The following is a 22,600-nucleotide window of genomic DNA, read 5'->3' on the forward strand; positions in this document are numbered from 1 at the left end:
CATAAGATATTGTTGATATTTAAGCATATGAAACTGACAATTTAAGGCCCTTACAGCCAAGGTAGCAGAAGTGTAAATCTTTTTCCCCCATCTGTCCAGGGCCCTTGAATCCCTATCAGAGGGGATAGGGTTTTTTGCTGTGGACGCCTTGACCCCTTTGGGACCCTGAGATATAGTTTCTGGGTCAGCAGCAGGGTTTTTATAAAGAAATTTATGTGAATCAGGAACCCTGTAATATCTGTCTGGCTTAACAGGAGCTGGTGGTAAAGAGTCAGGAGTGAGACTGGACTCTATAAGCACATCATCTACAATGTCTAAAACAGGAGGAATAGCAAGGGGCCTGTGCTGAGGTAGTAAAAGAAAATCTCTGAGCCTTTTCTTAGATTCAGAGTAATCTTGGCTCTCCCAATGAAAATGCTCCCTCATAGTATGCAGGGTCTCCCCAAAAGAATAATCTTCAGGAGGAGAGGCTGAAGGGATAGATTCCTCAACATCAGAATCCTCATAAGGAGGAAGAGAGTATCCCTGTTCAGAAGAGGAATCAGAGGAAATGGAAACCTGATCTGAAGATTCATATTCTGTCTCTTGCCTAGGTCTTTTATCTGGAGGTGGATGGGAACCCCTGATCAAAGTAATTAGGTCTTCGGCCATTTTAAGCATCTGTGTTTTAGGCATGGAGGCCTGTCCAGGGGAATGTTGTACTTGTTTCTTTGTCTTTAGAGGTGTTTTAGTCTTTGCCTTTGAAGCTGAAGTGTTTTTACAACAGTTCAGGCCTGAAAACACCCTCAGAAGCCGATGCTTGCTCAGCAGCTCTGGACCCATCTGAGGGTATAGTTTCCGAGGGTCCAATACCTTGAGTTTCCAGCGGCCTAGTCGGCTCCACGTGGGAGTTGGAAGCGGCCTGTGGCTCGGAGGTAGCGGGCGTCAGGGGCTGCGAAAGCACCTCACTGAGAACCGGTGACTGGACTAGCCGAAGTCTCGTCGTCGGTTTTAGACCTTGGATGCCTGTCCTTTTCTTTGTCTTTGCGTTTTTTATAAATTCCGGTAGTCGGCTGTTCCGATGGCATTATATAATTAAATCTTCTGCCGAAATAATGAAATGCAAAATCGTACCAACACTTAATAGTGCATTGGTTAAATCTAGCACAAAACCGACAACTAGCAACGTTGTGGTCAGGGCCTAGGCAAGGAATACAGTAAGAATGAAAATCCTTATGAGGTATTTGCTTCCCACAAGAAATGCAATTATTAACTTTATCTGACATCGGTCTGGACCAAGAAAAAAGTTTCCCCAACGAAGTACTTGGCTTTAATGAAGATTTCAGATCTGAAATTCGAACTTGAAAATCTCAGGAGTCGGCCGACCGGCACTTGTGAACTGCTTTTGCGTCGGGCACAGCGCGGCAAGAAAGACTGGAGAAAATGGCGTCGGCTGTATCTTTATACCCTTGGCGCACTGACGTCAGGGAGGAGGCAACAGCAACCGACGCCGAACCAGGACTTTGGAATTCAGGCCGACTGCGGGTAGCCTGCCAGCAGGATGACCCCAATTGTAATGAGTGCAACAGTGAAACACGAACATATACAGATTTTATCTTCAACATCCTCATACTCTAAAAAGTGTGAAGCAGCTTATGCTTTAACCCAAACAACCTGCCTCTACATCAATGATCAAGTATTTTGTAGGGGACACATGATTTACTGTACACAATGTGCCAAAAAACTTTCTAAACTCTGGAACTTGTATTTCAACCTTCAGTTGTTTCATTTCAGATGATTTACAAAGAGAGACACTCAATGGATACATATTTAGTAAATAATATTTAATATACATTTTGTCAGCACTGCAGCATTTGTATGTACAGTTTAATATATACAAATTACTAGAAAAATAGCAATTGAAAAGAAGCATGAAAAGTAAGAGAAGAAATACACATTTCCCGTGCACTAACCCAAAGTCAACCAGCTGACCTACAGTATTGTTTGCAATAAATCGGCTGCAATTTTAACATTTTGGTATGAAATGTTTTAATACTTCTCTCCACTATAGAGGCTGTTAAAAGATTAAGGGGTTTAAAAAGGACAATGACCAATGTCCATTTATATGACTATGATCTGTGGGTAGTGACCTCAGGTTGACAGAAAACTGCTGTAGAATTCAAAGTGTTCTGCAAGTGAAAGGAAATGATTTAAATGCCCTAGATTAAATGAAGATAAAATCATCTACCCCAAATTTGTTACATGTCACCAGCAGTCTGCATGCTTAGTCTCTGATTTAGTACATTTGTTTTATGATGACGCCAGTTTAAACTGAAATTTAGTGTCTGGAGTCTGAAGAGAAAAGTGTCTCAATAGAATGATAAACCTTTATACCAGATCTTGTTATATTAATTTGCTGCATGAATTATTTATGCTAGCTCCTTGGGGGTTCAGAGTGCATCTCTGGTGTGTAGGTCAGCAAGACAATCATCACCCACAGATGTAGCAGTGCCTGTGGAAGACAGAACATTTAATGTGTCCATTAATGCAGCAGAAACAAAAACAAGCCAGTACAATTCTTGTTTATATTTATTTTTTTTCAGAAATGTTTTTTCGTACAATCAATGCTACTTTCTCCCATTTCTATTTTATACTCATCTCTAGCCTCTGTTTCATCAGCATAAACCCCTCAAATAAAACAATGACACACAGCTCTGAGTTATTTTATGCTGATAAACTTCATGAGACAGAGAAGGGGTCAGCAGCTCAAGTAACAGAAGCTTCTCCTGAAAACTACAAGCAATCCAATACAGCAAGAACTTTTGTATGAAAATCGAACTTTCTAGATAGATACATTACTGCTGAAAGTGCTGCTCTGGCAAGGTAGAGTTTAGTGAGGTACCCACCTTTACAATAGATCTTCAAGAAAGGAATAGAGCAATTATCACACAAAGTTATATCTTACCTTCTTTGTCTTCAATGTTGGCATCATATTTCCCAGCAGTCCCAGCTTGATCCTTCATTTTGTCATGGCAGGCACCACTGATGTTTTTCTCAAGTTCACCCTTTTCTCAAACCATCTCAGTCTCACTCCAATTCAGTTCTTAAAGTGAGTTCCGAATTTTAAGCACAGAAGAGGGATCACACTTCAGAAATGGTTTGCTTCAAATATGGTCTGTGGCCTACAGACTGTGAACTTTGTAAGTAGTAGCAAACAACCAGCCAGCCATGAACCCAAGAACTCCACACAGCAGGTTAAAACAACCAATTATACAGGATGTAGGAGTGGTGGATAGCTTAGCCCTCTACAATACAAATGTTTAAAGATGTACTGTCATGGTGAACCCCTTACTCGACTGTACTATATTATTCTGCGAAAGTGTATTACAGTAAATACTCATCAAAAAGGGGCAGCAACTCCAACAGTACTATCCAGGAATCATACCAATCAGAGGAGCTGCAGCCAACTGGCACAAAGTGGAAGGTGTAGTATGTGACAAAATGCCAAAGCAGTTGAAAAAGACAGAAGGATAAATAAGATAATCAGACACCCTTCAAATAGGATGTCGGAAACAAGAAGCCCCCATAAAAGCTGTACTGCCGCAGCCTACAATAAAAGAGGAAAAGGCTTTTATCCTAGAAGAAAGAACAGCACTAAGGAAAATGGAGTCAGGGAAATCAGCAGGCTTAGATGAGATCAAGATGTTGGGTGAGTTATGGTAGAAATGGCTCCTAGGGGGTACTAACAGAATAGAGAGAAAGGCATATTCCAAATGACTGGAGAATATTCCAAATGACTGGAGAATAAGCATTCTACTGCCTGTCTACAAGTACAAAGGGGCATTCACAACTGTGAGCAGTACAGAGGTATCAAATTCCATTCACACGAATGAAAGTGGTGGCTTGGGTGACTGCTAAACAAATAGAGTAGTAGAAAAAAAGATGTGAGAAGATCAGGCTGCAGCACAGTATACCTGATGTTTGCAGTGAGGTAAACAGTTGAGAAGAAGCTAGAAATGAGGAAAGAGTCCAACTGGGCATTCACAGACTTGGAGACTTGGATGAAGCATATGACAAAGTCACAAGAAAGCTGATGTGGGCAGGCCTGTGATGGTTCAAAGTCCTGGAAACATTGGCAGAATTAGTGCAGGCTATGTACCAGGATCCAATGACAAGTACAAACAGTGTTCAGACTTTCAGTGGCAGTGGGTGTGCATCAAAGTTCAGCTCTGAGCCCAATGGTGTTCATACTGGTGATGGACTACATTAGCAAACAGGGCAGAGGGGACCAATCAATGTTACAAGCAGACTCTGAACAAGAACTTCAGCAAATTGCAGGAGAATGGAATGTAAAAATGAAAGCACATGGGATGAAATGCGAGTACTGACAAGGCAGTTGCCATGGCAGGTCATGGCAGTGAATGAAAAAAATCAGAATAAGCTGAAAATTAGGACAGAAATGAAAACAGATGAACAGTTTAAGAGCTTCAAGTATCTGGGAAAAGTGGTTGAGGTGAAGGAAAATCTGAATGAGGAAGTCAAACCTAGAATCAGAGGGCTTCCAGGTAACTGATACAGTGCATCAAGGGTACTGTATGACAGAAGAATGCCAATGAAACTAAAAAGTGGCGTATACAAAATGATATGGCATCTAGTACTACCGTATGGTACAAAATGCAAGGGCAGTGAAGGCAGAACAATTCAAGAAGCTAGATGTGATGGAGATGAAGTGCCCGATATGGTTGACAGGATGCACACTGTGGGTCAGATGACAAAATAAGGAAATCACAGCAGAAGACAAAGTGGGTCCAATTGCAGGGAAAGTCAAAGAGAACAAATTGCATTGGTTTGGGCACATATGCAGGAAAGCAGAAGACAATTTGGTAAAGATGATTTGGGACAGACAGGGAAAAGGCAAAAGTAAATGAGGCACGCCGTAAAGAGATGGATGAAGTGCACGATAAAAGACCTGTGAAAGGCATGACTATTGAAGGTGGTAAGAAAATGGCACTGACTCGAGAAGGATAGTGACAGTTCATGCAATATTCCAACATCATGTACAAAATGGGAAAAAGGGGAATGACAGCCATGATGATGCTAATGACTTCTAGCCTCATGTAATATACGCAAGACATCCTGTGATACAGCTCTGTTATTTGATCCCAATATAAAACTAATTTACTCTGTCAAACTGAGGAAAGTTAGATTGATATGAAGGACAGTGCTGCCCCCAGTGAGTTTACAGGACAAGAAACACTAAGAATCAGCATGGAGAATGAGCTGCCAGCTGCAGCAGCAGCGTGAGCATCCATGAATTTAAGCTTTGTCCATTTCTGCCTTTAGTAATACTATCTAGACTACAGCTGCAGGAAAAATGCATAAAAAGACTTTGATCACAGATGAAAAGTACAGCACCTACTGCCCATTCCTTTGTACGGAGTACAAATGGGTCACTCACTGTGCCTTTCTGCTCCTCAGTGAGACTCAATGCCATTTGTAGAAGACAAGACACAATGAAATAAGAACGTAAAAATGACGAGTTCCAAGACAGCTGTGCACTCTCTCTTCAACATGTCGTATTTATGTCACAAGCAAAATTCAAGTCTTTGGATCTAGCAGTCCTGATACTGTTTGTTTTGCAGATGTGCAAAAGGGACATCACAGCTGGGACCAAGGATGCCTTGAATGCCAGGCACAGGTCGCCTCTCAGAAGTTTATACAATACAAGAGTACACAGCTAGGACTTTGAGGAAATCCACACAAGACATTGCTTTTATTCCTTGTATTCTTTTTGTAAGGAACCTTTGTGGACATTCCAGTTGCTGCATCTGCCTGGTCAGGTACATACCGAAGGGGGAATTATACTCCATGACGGGTCCAATGAGGGCAGAGTATAGTGGTATGATGACTTTCCTGGACTTAGATGGCATGCCCTTACGTGTAAGTTGAGCAACATGGAAGGATTTTCTTACCACCTTGGGCACATGCTGGTCGAAGGCTAGAGTTTCCAGATCTCTAACTAGTGAGTCAGCTCTTAGGACTGTTATATTGATGGCATAGTTTCTCAGGGTGGCAGTCTTCCCAAAACATACTACATTTCTTGGCCATTGAATTTTAAGCCGTGATTTTGGCACCAGTCATTTGCCTGCATTAGACTTTCCTACAGGGAATTTTTGCCTTGGTGAGGATTCTACGACTGTTTCCAGCTTGCAATCATCTGCAAACTTGGTCAGACAGAGGCCTTTGACATTGGCTCTGACCTCTGAAAATTAGACGCCAAAGAGCAGTGGGGGGGTCTAGAATGAACCCTTGAGGGACTCCAGCTGTGACCGTCCTTTTTCTGGAGGTGACTTTGCTGACCTTAACTCCCTAGGTCCTACCTGAGCCAGTTGGCTATCCAGTATGTTATAAAAGGGGTTTATGCCTAGTGATATAAGTTTAACAATGCTTGTGTGGGGTACTGTATCAAATGCCTTTGCCAGATCAAAGTAGGCAGTATGCACCACACCACCTTACCCTCGTCCATTGCCTTGGTGACTTTTTCAAAGAAGTACACCAAGTTCAGTTGGCATGGCCTTTCTTTGACAAAGCCAGACTGGGATAGACTCAGTGTCTGGAGGTCTCCTACGTCTTTGCTGGCCATTTCCTTGGAAATTCTTTCGATACCTTTGCAAAAAAAACTAGTCAGATTAATGGGTCTGTAGTTTCCTGGATATGCTGATGGTCCTCCCTTATGAAGAGGAATGACCATTGCAGTACTCCACTTTTTTTTTAAACAAGAAACATCTTTATTAAATTATCATGTATGACACAGGCCATGTTACATTTATATAAATGACAATAAACCATAGCGACAAAATCTCAGTTGCAAATACTATACATTCCTAACAGTGTGACAACTGTAGCTGTAATCATTATACATCACTTTTAACACATCCAGTCAATGTCAGTCAACCATTGCAGAGTTCATTCAAATCCTGCCTTCTTTTAAACCTCATTCCTCTCTGCATGTATTCATCCCACAGTTCCCATTTTTCCCCATCCCAGTTCCAGTTGTTTTAACTCTATTACTATCTTCGCTGCTCCTAGTAAATTTGATTTAGATGGATTTCCATTTTCTAGCAATTGCTTTTTTGGCAGCCATCAAAATTAGACTCAGCAAGGCCATACTATGTCTAGGCAATTTTGAGTTTGTATCATACCTCAAAAAAAAAAAAAAAAAAAAAATTTCCCTAATCACTCCAACTTGCTCACCCAACATCTCCGACACAGCAGTCTGCAGGGAATCTTTAAAAGTCTACCAACTCATTACACTCAGAAAATATTTTCCCAGTTACCTCGTTCTACCCATCACACCTCCAACATTTCCCTGTCTGCCTGAGGAAAAATTCTTTGAAGTCTGCTTGGGGTATAAAAATACGTATGTAAGCACTTCCAGGCAAAGATCCAAAATCTTCTAGATTTTGTTGTACATTTGAGAGAAATACATATATCCTACCATTATTTCTTTGTGAACTGTTATTCTAATCTCTTTTCCCAGTCCTTCCTAAACTCCTCTGATCGATTCTTATAGTTACTATGCAATATTTTATATTCTCTACTAATTATTCCTTTCTTAATGGCAATATGACGGCGGTTAACATTGTCACCTCACAGCAAGAGTTTCTCCGGTTCAATTCCTGGCTGGGGTGCCTTCTGTGCAGAGTCTACATGCCCTTCCTGCATTCGTGTGGGTTTCCTTCGGGTACTCCGGTTTCCTCCCACATTCCAAAGACATGCATCTGGAGCATTTCTCCCCAGGCCTCCGCTGAAAATAGGCTCTGTCCTAGTCAGACAATTCTGGTCAACAAATGTTAAATAAATAAACTTCTGTTCTAGATTCTACTAATAACTCTATCAGTGTTGGTCTTTCATTTAGGACCTACTATTTCTTTCTCTTTGCCTATACTCTGATATCAATCCTTGATATGGGAGGCAATCTTTAGCCTGCAGTCCAAATAAGTTTTTGGCATCCTCCCATTCTGTTACTTTTCTCTCTCTAGTCATTTGCTCCCAGTACATTGGTTCCTTTACCAGTTTTCTCCAGTACATTCCCACCCACTCTTGCCTATTGTCTACATCCCTAATTGTAGTCATCCCTATTGGGAGAATCTTCTTTCTCCAGTCCTGTGTTGGCTTAGTTCATAAAAGACCTTCTACTACTTTATGAATAAAATATTCTGCATTTATTGTTGCTGTTCTTAAAGGCCTGAATCCAAAATTACAGGCTCTCCCTGTTACTTGAGCTCCCCTCCCCACCCATTTCATCATTATCTCTTTCCACTTTGAATTATAGTTTTCTGCTTGTGCTATGTACAGGAGCCTTAAATGTGTCGCTCTGAAATATTCCTTCAACTTGGGTAATCCCAATCCACCCTGTTCTATAGGACGAATAAGCTTATCCCACTTGACTCTTGCAGTCTTCCCCTCCCAGATAAATTCCTTCAGCTCTTTAATTGCTATCAACAACTCCTCTGTTTGATAAAAATATGCCTGATCTGTGTATAAGACTAAAGGGAGTAAAAAAAACATTTTAACTTGGATCTTGCTATCAATATCCATATAACAGGGCTTCCATTTTCTTAGTTTTTATATTATCTTTTGTTTAGTTTCATCCCACATATCTACACCAGTATCATTTTTAATCCATACTCCTAAATACTTCATTTTATCATGTCTCCAGAAATATGGATATTGTTGAACCAATTTTTGTATGTGGGTATATAATTTACTGCCATTTCTTTTGTTTTTGCTTCATTAATTTTGTAACCAGAAAAGGTTTGAAACTGTCTCGATATGTTCCACAACACTATAATGTCTCTCTCTGATTTTGTCAGGTATAAAATAATGGCATCTGCAAATACAGCCAGCTTTTCTTGTCTACCATACCAATTATATCCTTGAATTTCTGAGTCCCTTATTTTCTTTGCCAATGGTTCTAAATATAATGCAAATAAAGGGGAGAGAGGACACCCTTGCCTGGTTCTTCTGCTCAAACACAGACCATCAGAGACAGAACCCCACCCACTTTAATTTTCACCTCCGATCCTTCATATATCCTCCTAATCAACCTTATAATTTTATCAGGGAATGCAAATACTTCCATTGCTCTGCACATAAAATCCCAGCTTACTCTGTCAAATGCTTTTCTCTGCATCAAGACCCACAAGAAACAGTGGTATTTTCATACATTCTGCTTCCCTCTGGATCATTGCTGTTCTGTTTATGTTGTCAAATGTTTGCCCCCCCACACACACACACAAAACCACATGGATCCATATCGATCAATTTTGGCATCACTTTTGCCATTCATTTAGCCATTATAGACAAACACTTTATAATCATGATTTAGTATTGAAATGGGTGTGTATGAAGCTAGATCTGATGGATCTTTACACTCTTTCTTCTAGAATGTTCTCCTCTTAAAATACTGTTAAACAAAACCTTCCATATTATCAGTTTTTCCCCTCCTAGCTTCCAAACTTCCACAAGAATATAATCTAATCCTGAGGACTTTCCTGTAGGTTGGTTATACATCACCATTTTTATCTCATTTCCTCCTATCCTAAGTAAGCCTCCTCTCCCTTTAGCCTTGGCATATTTAATTCTTCCATAAACATTTCCATTTGTACCTTTTCTTGATTTCCATGTTTCTCTGCTTTATACAGACTTTCATAGAATTTTTGAAATATTTCTAACTCTTCTACATGATCCCTAGTTAATGTCTTATAATAGGCTCCCTAAGCTGGTGACGGCCCTTTCTACTTCCTGTTGTCTGAGTTGTTGCGCTAAAAGTATTTGTGCTCTAGAGTTAACATCAAAAAAACAGTTGCTTAACAGCAGTCTTTCTAAACTAATGCATATTATCAAGGTAGTCCCTTATTTTCTGTTTGCATTCTTGCACTACTCCATTCTCATGGCACAAAGCCAGCTTTGAGGCTATAGTTAAATACTGCCTCCAGTAGCCTCTATAGGTTACATTAAAGACCATTCAGTAGGCATCCTGGGATGTCATCTGGGCCCACTGACCACAGTCAGGACATGCTCTCTTGACACAGATGGAGTGGTTATGTATGAAGGCATTTCCTGGGGGGGTGGCTGGGTATGAGTGGGAGAAAACCTGGAACTGAATTCATCAACCACCAGGTTCACTATAAGACCAGGCTCAGTGAACGTGGCAACATTAACCATCAATTCAGCACAGTGCTGTGTGGTGCCCTTGTAGCTTCTTACAAAGGAGAAGGAGGCCTTATGGGTGTCTTTTGCCTGGGAGGCTATCTTAACCTTGAAGTTGGCTTTATCGGACTTAATTAGCCCTCTCAGTCCCCTGAGAGTTCATATCTTTTTGGGGAGTTATGCTTCCTGATTATTGCCATTTTTTTTTCTTTATTTGTGTATCCTGTTTCATCTGGAATACCACCAGGGTGGTTTACTTCTGGTTAGTACAGTAGCCTCTATGCAGCCATTCACATGGTTGTACAGAGTGTCTGTGAACAATTCTGCATAGGCTGCTGTGTTCTCTGGGTTTGGGGGGGGGGGGGAGCACTGAATTTGGAAAACTATCCCTTAATAAAAGGTACTTTGGTTTGGAATGGTTCCTGACTATTACTGGGTTTACTGGAATTACAGAACTGATTTTGGGGGAGACAGCTTTAAGGTCGTACCTTGCCAGGGAAGATGTGAAACTGGAAGGGGAGGGAGTGCAGCATTCTCCCATATTTCTGAGTAAAAGGTCCAGTATGTTGGAGCCTCTGGTGGGCTTGTGCATTGATCAGTTCTGGGTGTTTGGATTTACAAAATCCAGGAATCTCTGTGCCTACAAATTACAGTACATATAAGATTTCCAGTCTACAGAAGGATGAAGTATCCAATGAGTAGGGTGCTTGGTTGGATGGTGTCTCCAGTAGGTCTAAGTATGCACTGGGACATGGAGGGTGATCTATAGCTAGTTAGGATGTGGTACGTATGGGATTTTATCTATGGTTATATGCAAGTGAAGAAACTCCATCGTGTCATCCTGTTTAACCAACCTAGAAGTATGCTTTTTATTGATGCCTACTAAGACACCTACGCCTTTAGCCCCCATCTGTGCAGCTACTGGTCAAACAGTGTGAAAGGTGCTGAAACTTTGCATTGCGGGTACACTCTGCAGCTTTAAACCATGTCTTGGTAACTGCACAGATGTTTATGTTCTCGAGAGTTACAAGGGCTTGGAGAGAGTGTATTTTTTTGAGGCTCCTGGCATTGAGTAATAACACCTTCAGGTTCATTTGAGTTGATTTTGTTATATGGTAAGTTTGTCAACTGAATTTAGCATTGCCTAACAAAGGCCTATTGGGGGGAGGGGGGGATAAAGTTTTAGCCAGTACTGAAAAGTCAAAAGGGACAGGTGCAAACCATTTTTGTCAAAGCAATGTAGTCTGTTAACCATGTCCTCCCATGTTGACTAATATCAGATTCCCTTAGAATGACACTAGAAACTCAGCCAATTGTTAAAATCAATCATCTTTGGTTCATGTTATGGCATGATCCTCAGTGAAGGAAATATGCTACTTAATGCTAGAGTCATACCAGCCTGAGACATGTAGTCCAAGAGCTTCATGGTGTCTCTCTTCACATAGTCCAGGTAGGTATGTCTCAGGTCATTTACAACTACATGGACTATGATGGAATCATCCTGGTACTTGTGATGTAATGACTTGAGTGGGTACTTAACTTGGTTGATCCTGGCTCCAGATAGACAATTTACAGTTCTCTTCTCCTTGTTCAGCCTGGTTAGAGGGGCATCAGTATGTCTTACAATGGAGGCCCCAATGATTAGAGCCCTGAAAAGTATGTTAACTTGCCTCAAGGACTTTTTGTTTTTGAGTTTCCACTTGGTGTAACTATATGTGTGGTGTTATGTGTTGTTTTTGCGGAGTGCTTTTATGTTTGCTGAGGACTAGCTTTGCCGAATGGGTGGTCTAGGAGATCTTTGTTTTTTAGGAATTTAAGTGCCTCAGCATACGTTGGTGTGTGTTTGTGTGATGTGTGTGGTGGATGTTATGTACATCATTTTGATAACCTGATGTAACCTCCTGTGTGTGAGTTTAGCCTCCAGTGACATTGCGTAAGTACACCTTTTACAAACAGTGTCTGTTACTTTAAGGATTAAATGGCTGTCAATAAACATGAGACAACTGTTAAAATGTATTGAGATACCCATGTGTATCAGACTGGCTACAGAGTGATTAGAAAATTGCATATCCATGCTGTCTGGTCCTTTAATTGATGAGCTACAAGGAGTCGGTGAAGTGGGGTGGGGGGTGGAGTTACATAGGGCTATTACGGGTGTTTTAATGGGGCAGACTAATACCGGTACTTTACTGGGACAGATTAGGTTAAACAATCCTAACTTTTACTAGCTTTGATGGCTATAAAACACTAAATTCTACTACATCTAATGGTATTGCCACTTGATGCATGAACTAGCTGCTGCTCTAAGCTTGTCAGCTTGCAAGGTAGTTAAGTATTTGCACTATACTTAACTGTTTTGCAGAGTACGGTTCTATACAGAAAATTTGTTTTCTAGGTGTTTGCTTTGGTACAGGGCACTGCTCACCACAAAACAACTTGCTAGTAACCCCTTACAAAGGCAAGTTCATGGCAAATAGTCTAACAGCAGCAACAGTAAATAATTTTTTTTAGTTAATCAGAAAAAAAATGCACAAATAAAGCAAGCTATCAGCAACAATTACTCAATATAAGTTAAACAGGTGCGATAAAAAAAAACATACTTTATCTTTGTCTGGATGCAAGTAAAGCTCTCCTAGAACACAGGCCAGGATGCCAAGCTTTGCTGAGCTCTGTGGAAATGAGCACAGAGCCACACAAACCTCAAACCTACCAACTTTATACCAGCAATGAAAAAACAGACAGCTGACTATAGAGCCCTCTGGCCAATAACATGACTACACTATGAGCCCCTTAGAGTGTTTCCCAACTCAGACAACACCTCCTGCCAAAAGAAGCGTAGTCCCAGCGCTCAATGTAAAAGCATAGCAAAATGAATCACACAAGTGCAGTGTTATCACTAACAACAAACTGGCTAGAAGTCCCTCACAGCAGGCAATTTCTAGTCCAACCAGTCTAATAGCAGCAACATGGACAGGAACAAAAATGTTTTAGTTTAAAATTCAATAAAAAGCACAGGTAATGCAAGAATACAGCAGAGATTGCTTACTTTAAGTAAACCAAGTTCTTTTTAACAAGTATTTGCTTTGCCTGGATGGTACTGGATGGAAGTAAAACACTTTTGGATCTCAGACTAGGATGCCAAGCTTTGCTGAGCTGTTTGGAAATAAGCAAGGGCTATATAATTATGCCAAATTTACACCAGCAATGAAAAAGCAGAAAGCTGACTACACACCCCTCTGCCAATAACATGACTTCATTAAGAGCCCATCAGAGTGTTCCCAACTCAGACCAGGCAAACACCTCCTGCCAGATTTGTGGTAATAAAGGGTCATTAGTAGGGAAGTAAGACTACACTGCCATGTATTTTACATTCCACTGAAAACTATTATTATACAGCTTAAAAGAATTTGGGAACAAATAATAAGCTTTCAGCAGAGATTATTATTTATGGGTGGTGACTGGAACCGGACTTGTAACACTGATGACAGGGGTATAAGGAAAGAAAAATATAATAAGAAAAGCACATTTCTGAAAAATATATGAGAATATTTAGCATGGCAAATGTGAATTTAGTAGCAGGAATTTGGAAAGAATTGACACACACAGGAGCACAGGTATTTAACTGAAAGTTACAGAATAAAATAAAAAGAAACTGGAGTTTTAAAATGTGGTAGAAATAAGAGGGAGAGGGGAAAAATAACAGGAAATATTTAGAAGGGTTGCCTCCCGTACTACAAATGGAGAGAGAGAGAGCTCCTAAATGCTTTATCCCATGTATGGGTCCCCTCAAATTACCTATTGTATGATTCCAATTACTTTCATTAGGGGTAACATATAATTATCGACCAGTGGATGGGTAAGTCCAATCTATAACCAAATGGGATAGGTTATTCCGAGCACACACAAAAAAAAATGGCTAGGCTTAAAATGGCTGGCAAGAGCAGCTAGCGTAGCACTTGCCTGTGAACATAAGTTAAAGTACTGCAGACAAAGGGAAATCTCTCCAAACAAGGGAAGGAGCACTTGCTGAGTGCTAAAGGGAAAATCAGAGAGTATTTAGATAATATGCATGTGTTTAGAAAAGTGGCTGGTAAGTATTTTTTGATAAATATAAAGAATAAAAAGTCTTAGGGTAATGACACAGGCAACAGAAAAAAGAAAGCTTTGCTGCCATTCAGCTATTTTTGAAATTCTCTGAAAGTTTGCATAAAGCAGAGGAATGGAGAAACCAAGAAAGAAACAAATGTAAGTAATTATAGAACTATGCTAATGTTAGAGGAAAATGAGGCCCAGGAATTAATGGCAAAAATAAGAAGACACATGATAAAAACAATGATGTATAATTAGTCAAAAGGGACCTCTTTAGTAACAGATGGCATTCTAGTGGAAGTCTGAAAGTTAGGATGGAAGAAAGTGATAACAAATTGGGAAGGTTTTACTCGACAAAATTTTAAAAGGAGGGATAGTACCAGCATTTTGGAAAAAATGCTGTGGTGACTGTATTTCCCAAAGAAGCTTAAGACCCTTCACATCCAGATTCATACAGACAAATTTCAATTTTAAGCCAGATAAGAGAATGGCAAAGGTGTTGCGAAAGCTGATAGATATGGAACAATGTGGTTTTGTAAAGTGGAGGTAAACATTTGGCAGTATTAACAAAAGAAAGATGATCCATGGTGATTAAGACAGTAACAAATTTTGCTAATGTTGATGGGTCTTGATGTAGAGAAAGCATAAAATTGAGTCAGCTAGGATTTTTTATAAGTAGGGCAATGGTAGCATCTGTGTTCTCTGACAGAATAATAATGTTAATAAGAAGAATATGTGAAGGGCAAGAATTAAGGTGGTAGGTTTTCCCTCCCAAAAGTAATGTTTGAACAGTGAAATCAGGCAGTGATGTAATCTTTTTTTTTTTTGGCTATATATTTAAAACCATTAGCAAAGAAAATACAAGACTCAAATTCGAGGATATAACTGGTATGAAAATCAAGAATGGTATACTTGATTTACAGATTATATTACTTTGTACTTGACAAATCCAGAAAAGGACATTTCAGTGTTGTGGAACATTTTGAGACAGTTGCAAGTCTTTTCAGGACACAGAATAAATGAAACACAAAGGCTGTAAGTTTACACTACATATCTACACATGAATTGGTACAGCAATACTCATATTTATGGGACATGGTAAAATGGAATATTTAGGAGTAATGATTAAAACAGACTGTATTATGGCAGCTAAGGATATGTGGGAAGAGACAAAACGGAAGGGTTAAGGATTACCTGATCATAAGGTTATAAATCAAAGTGAAAAGGAGTGATGATGAAATGGGGGGGGGGGGTCACAAAAAAAGTAAACAGAATTCTGGATGTAAGTTCTTAAGGAAAATAACAACCATTCAGAAGACTGTAGTCATAAGACAGAAGAAAGTATTCTAAAAACTAAGCCAACGTAAATGGAGAAAATATTTTTTTTCTAGCAGAGATGACTGCAAGTAGGGGTATAGAAAATAGACAAGAAGGGGGCTGGGGTTTCTTGCAGATATTCACCAAAGGAACCATGGTATTGGGAGCAAATAACTAGGGAGGGGAAAGTTAATAGAATGGGATGAGGCCAAGCAAAACTTTTGACTGCAAGGTAGCAGGGATTGACAAAAGTATGAGCAAAGATAAAGGGATAGGGGAGCGCTAAATGAAAGACAAGCTTGGGTTGAGTTTGAGAGGAGTCTAGAACAGAAACTCCTGTGAAAAAGAGTTACAAGGTTAGAAAAGATTGAGAAGAGAGACAATTAACAAAGGAACAGTGGGAGGACATTTGTATAACTCATACATGCAAAAAGTCCAAAAGGTTTAGGATTTTTGCATGGAACTGCTTGCATGGGTGTTTTTATACTTCAGATAATTTTTCATCAGGTGGACAGCAAACACTGCAGGTGTGATGGAAACCAGAGAGATAACTCGGAACATATTTTGGGGACTGTAACAAACTGACAGATTTAAAAAATTCCCTACAGAGTAATGCGTCAGCAATTTTAGAGGAATAAATCATAACTAAGGAAATTATTATTTTGAGCTGATATACAGGATCTGAACTGCTTAAGCATATTAAGGCCTGACTAAATTAAATGATATAGAAAATGGAAATCAAAATATAACCCAACCTTCGCTGAAATATCGAATATTGGAAAGGAGATAAAACAGTTGGAGGTGGGATTTAAAAAAGGTCAGGAACAAACTTCATAGAAATAAATAGAATTTGTGGGGAAAAGGGTGAAATTTAAAGAAAGGCGAGACCTGAGCAATTTATGTAATGTCAGGGTGAATTAAACTTGTTAAAAAGAAAACATATGTATACTGCTTAAAAATAATGGAAATGTTACTATGGTTTGTTGCCTTTTGTATTCCAGTATGCATACCTGTGACACTTTTCAAAAATGTCATGTTTAATAAAGATGTTAAAACATATAAAAATTATATCCTTGCCAAACAAACAGGAAATTCCATCTGTAGATGATGGAAGAGGGGGGCATCTACACAGTGGAACAATAAAATGCATATGCTGAGGAGACTTTCTGAATGATCAGTCAATATGGTGAGTACATGTCTGTTGGGCATCTGAGTCTGAACAATGCAATTTAGTGCTCCAAAAATGAAGATAATATAAACTTGGCATTGCAGTTACACCCACAGCCGACCAAATAGCACCTACTAACTTACTTGGACAACCTTTACAACTAAACACTAAATAATATAATTTGCATTTAATACAGGAAAATCTGCTCTGCACTCTAAAGAGAACAATATTCTGATGCTATTAATGACTGTATTTTAGACTTAACTTAGAAAGATATGGGTAATACAATTGACAATGAGCTTTATTTTACTGCAAACACCAATGATCTTGTCAGAAGGTGCTACCTAAAACTTCTAACTGTTTTTGATTTAGTTTCATCAAGAAACAGAATGGTCTTAATTACTCTCTTTACGAGTTCATTTAGACCCAATACTGAATACAATGCTAGTCTCTGTAAATATACCACCACCAACAGGTTAAATGGCTTGAATGCATTTAAAGTTACTATCAAATGTGCCTGTGGCCTCTATAACTTGAGAATTACAACAAATGTTTACTGCAATTAAAATGGTACTTAGGTTACTAAAGACTACTCATGAATGATGATTTATATTAATTTCTCCTGAAAAAAAGGTTGACAAGAATGGGTATATACTTGTATAATCACTCACACAGTAGTAGAAATCAATCCTTAATTTTTACTGCTGCCCTCCAACAATTTTAAACTTAATTCTCTGTAGGCCTTTTGTCATTATGGCCTATAATCAAATACCCCTTCATATTTGATTTGCAAACCCCCAACTGACCTTCAGAAGTTCCTTCCTTAAGTAATCAGCAAGTAAGAAAAATGTTTCTTGATGGCCTAGCTAGGGATCAGAGCTTGTCACATACCCACACAGTAACACTGTAACCTGCAATGAATCTACCAGAACAGTCTGGGAGATTATAGGCTCCAGGGAAGAGGGGAAGTGAGAGTCCGAGTTCTTGGGCCATGAGGGGTTCAACCAATGGGTGCAGGTTTGTTACCAGAAATCATGAATGCTGGATACGATCACAACCAATGCAGATGGAATCATGGATGCCCTAGTGAAAGTACTAATGGTCAAAAATGATCACATCATCATGTGATTTACAGTGGTGGGGGAATGTATGGCTCAAAGACAAACATGATGGTGTGGCAGTTTAGGGTATACATTAGGCTAAGCTTAAAGGAGATGGTCAAAGAGACTTAAAGAACTGGGAACAAACTGAGGGAATAAACACATTTTGGAATAGTTCAGAAATGCAGTAATAAGGATTAAAGGACCAACAACAAGGGTTGAAGAAAACAAATAATGAGGAAAAACCAATTTGGCTACACAGGAATGTGAGGCTAGTGATTAGAATAACAAATAGGACAGATATGAGCTCAAATGGTAGCATGGAGAGGTGAAGCATTCACAGTACACCTAGCCTAACAGAAAAAGTTAAAAAAGTGAGAAGAAGTGGTCTGCGATCAGAAACAATACAATTTTTCATTTTATAACACAAAGGTCATAGGAGAGAAAGAACTGGTTAGGCTTAGTAAAACTCTTGCCAGGAAAGACAGAAGGAGAGGAGGGTGCCCAGTCAGCAAACTGCAGAGACTAATTACCTGAATTTCTGAAAGCACTTCATGTAAACAGGTGTGTATCCATAGAATAGTCCACCAAAAAGGAGTGATGAAGAAGGAAAGCATATAGTTATACATAAGGGCATGAGATAAGCTGATAAGGGGATGGGGAAGGCAAAGATGGAAGGGACACGGAATGTTAAAAGCATTTAAAGGGAAGATTACACAAGCTTATTGACTTTTGCCACCAAGCAGATGTAATATAATGTAAGCATCCCATTTACTTCAGAGTAAGGAAGAAGGTAAAGAGCCTTCTGTTTTAGTCCAAAAGAAAAATACATGTTTACTTCCCCTTTGCAGAGAACAGTTTGGGCCAATTATAGGAGCTCTGTGGACAGTGGTTCCTAACCATGGCTCTTTCTTGCAAATGACCTAATAGCTAAAAGATTCAGCTATCTGTGGCTCACATCCAGAATACATAAGTTCATGGTGAAGGCTCCCGAAGCTACATAAAATATAAAGAACTGGCCACCTGGGGTGGATCTTGCACTTTACTAGGAACACGGATGCTACCCTAATGTGGTGCTCATTGTTGGGAAGCTGACAGCAAAAAACATACACACGGTTGCCTGAATAACTCCCTCACATGGCTGCCTGAATAACTCCCTCCCTTTAGTCAGCTCTTGTCTCCATTCCAGGTGGAATCCACAGAGCAGAGGAATGAATGGGCACAGTCTGATGGTCAGCATGCATGCAGGTAAAAATCACAATGGAATAAACAGCAGCCAATTGCAGAAAACTTTGTAAGGCCCTTTGTCAGGGCTGCTAACTTTTCCAGGGCTGGTCTATAACAGAGGTCAGTGAAATAAGTGAGAGAGAGAGAAAGTTGAGAAACTGAAGTTCCAAAGTGTCAGTGGAGAACATATTTTGCCAAAACGTCACAAACATCTTTTCAGATGGCAAGTCAGAAAGGTCTGATTTCAGGGACTTGTGCTATCAAGGATGTCATTCCATTCTACTCCAGAGGTGTACAAAGGTTATCCACCTTTTCGGAAATGATGTGGAGCTGAAGCTATATCTTTCCAGGCAACAAAAATGACACCATTCAGGACAGGTTCCACTCAAGACAGATGACAATTCAGCTGTCTACAAGTACATATGCCCCGAGAGTAGAACTTCAAGGAGAGTTCACTATTCAAAGTAAATCTTTTAGGTTAACATCCCCACCCTTAATTGTGTTCGTTCTCAACCTGAAATTTAATTAGTGGAACCTTTGCTCCTAGGAAGATCAGTTCTCATCTTGTGTCAGCAATCCATGGAGCCTTGGTACTCGTACATAATTAAGCCAAATCTGGACCTCTCATATACTTATGAATGTAGTACTTCTCTGTCCTTGACACAGTCAAATATTACTATAACCATAAGTGCAACTAACAGTCTAATATAACATAAAAAATAACTGCACCCTTTGAAGGTGCATGGAGAGAAGGTAACTTTACAGCAACCTGTATTTAAAGGCCTACTGTCATGTGTGCTATATTTGCACACACCTCTACCTTCTTCTATGGGAAGGGACACCAAAACAGTAACTTACAGCATCTTGATAGATTCCCAAGCAAAACTACACTCATGGTATGTTTAGTTTATTTATTATTTGCTGACTGGGTTAGTCCCACTAGGCTAGTAGCCTTTTTTCAGAGGGGACCTGAGGTGATATTTATATTATTAGGGGAAATTTGGCCACAGAAGTGGGCAACTTCCCCAACTCATTTTGATAGATGCCATGAGATCCGCCAACTCAAGTAAATGGGGTCCTTAGTCTAACAGCACAACAGACTCAGGAGTGCAGCACTCCTCTTATTTTGAACTGTACTGTCAGTAATCCATCTCCCTATTGTGGGAATAGAAATCACAGCCTTCTGCACAAAAGGCAAGTGTACTACCTGTTGCGCCACTGACACTGCAATGAGGACAGCTACAGGATACCACATAGTACAGCCATGCAAAAAAATTAACCCTAGCCATAGTCTGGGCATCTACCTTTCAGTACCTTATAAATATGAGCTCAACAGACCATGTGGCTTCTTCTAAAATGTCTTCTGTAAAAATATTTGTAAGAAAGGGCCAGATGTGACTGTCACTCCAGTAACATAAGCTCTTATATCTTTTGTCTTGTACTTGTTTTTAGTACATCTAAGTGACGCCTCTAGGTGCATGTGCACTTAACTCCTATTGACACCTCTAGGTGTCAAATATTCCTTGCTTATATCTGCATCAATAATTCCAAAACCACGCTATGTACAAGGTTTTAAAACATTTAATCTTAAAGCTTACACAATGGCAAACTCAGCTGTATTAATATCCGACCTCTGTCTAGTGCAGGTAGAGATATATTAACTGTTGTTTTTATATTAATTTATATAGATGCAATTGTCACATTTTTCTAAATATCTCAACAACCAAGTGACGCATACTAAACTCCTTAGCCTCATATGAAAGCTCTCAGCGAGATGAATGATATGCTGCTGATAGTATATGTGTAACATGAGCGGTTGCTGATGTATTGTAAGCTGTTTACAAAATATTACAGATGTAATAGTTGCTGTGTTTACTGTGACTTATAAAATACAGTTTAAGACATAGAACCTAAAGAATACTACCCACTATAAAAATAGTTTGTGCTGAAGAGTTTTCCTTTATACTTACTTCATAATCCCTATGATTCCAGAAGTATCAACATTTGTTTAAAACGTGGGGACATAATTTGATTCTGTCAAAAGGCTTAGGCTCTGCCCATTGGAAGTTACAGTGCAAACCTCCTGAGCTCCACTGGAGTGAATGAGTTAAAAAAAAAAACACACTAAGCCAGCCATTCAGACAGGATATGTGTACAGACTGGTAAGCCTTCGTTTCCTTTCTTCAATGAAATAAAGATCAGTCTTTCAGAATTTATTATTCTTCCTATTATAATTTCTGAATTTTCAGATACTTGAGCAAATGGAAAAAAATGCAAAGTAAAATTCAAAAACTGGTAGATGAATGGTCTTACTGACAGCTACTACTAATACAGTTTTTGCTTGGAAAAAAAACTGATCTATCTTCCAATACCAATACTGGAACACTGAGCAAGGTGATTTATATTTTAAATGTTGTAATTCTGAGATACTTCTGCTATTAGTAACAGCAACAAGATAAGTTATTTCACTGCAAAGTGTTTTAAACTCATTGTGTTTTCTGGTTCAAACGGAGGTAAAATACCTCTAACAATAGTGTTTAAATTCTAAGGAAAATGAATTTGTTTTCTTGTGGTGTTAAATAATGACTGTCTTTTAGGAAAGCCTTAACAGAAAAAATGCAGTGCGATATGTACAGCGGTTGGTACACAAGTAGAGACTGTAGAGAGAGAAACTCTGATTGAGGTTTAAGCCAAAGTCAATTCAAAAGTATAAAGGAGACAGACTAATAACTTTAGTATCCAACAAAGTAAAGGATCAAGATATGACATATTCCAAGAAACAAATGTCCTTCACTTGTATACGACTTTTGTTTAGGTTTTCAAGCCCTACAAGAAATAAAGACCAAGACAGAAAACTCCATAGCCCTCCTGGACCTTCAGCACCCCCTATTAACTTCCCATTAACACCTTTCCACATACCTACAAGGAATAATTTTTGTTTTGCACACTGTCTTATTCTACAGCTTTTCCATCAATCCTTTCAACATACCCTAACTGACCAAGACTGCACTGCAATAACTGTGTAAAAACTGCTGGATTAAGTTGGAGGTTCAGAGGGAAGCTAGACTACCCACAAGGCACTGAGGTTCTAGATGATCTGAGGGGCATTTCAGAGCTTTTCCAACCTTCTGTTTCAATGGTGGCCCGAACAAAACTGTTCTATAATAACTACAGAGGAAATACATGAATTATGCCAGGGAAATGGTGCCCATCTATTCCCAGAAGACAAGAGGTTCTAGATACTCCAAGGTGCATTTTACAGCTCATTTTCAACTTTTACATCCAACGATGGGATGAAAACAATCACAAGGAAAGAAAGAAATATTTAATCTTTCTAGGAAGACATATACTATGTCCAAAGCAAAATGTTAATTACAAAATAGCAGTTCCTAATAATCTGAGAAGACAAATGCTTGTGAGCATACATGAATCATATGTGGAAATACTGTAAGCCTTCGTACCCACCCACCCAAAAATGTCACCTTTATGAACGACTGTGGTGTTA

At 39.3% G+C, this 22,600-nt stretch overlaps 1 protein-coding gene across 1 annotated transcript in view; it reads right to left on the reverse strand.

Annotated features, from left to right (window-relative positions):
- Positions 1-1,804: 1,804 nt before the first annotated feature.
- Positions 1,805-22,600, reverse strand: part of GOLGA5 (golgin A5) — a 933,889-nt gene continuing 913,093 nt past the window's right edge. The window contains exon 13 of the mRNA XM_044074573.1: positions 1,805-2,491. Coding sequence (XP_043930508.1) covers positions 2,414-2,491 — 78 coding nt within the window. The 3' untranslated portion in view covers positions 1,805-2,413. The remainder of the gene's footprint in view (positions 2,492-22,600) is intronic.

Source organism: Protopterus annectens, chromosome 6.part0 (assembly GCF_019279795.1).
Source record: "Protopterus annectens isolate FY-2018-M chromosome 6.part0, PAN1.0, whole genome shotgun sequence".
Lineage (NCBI taxonomy): Eukaryota > Metazoa > Chordata > Ceratodontiformes > Protopteridae > Protopterus > Protopterus annectens.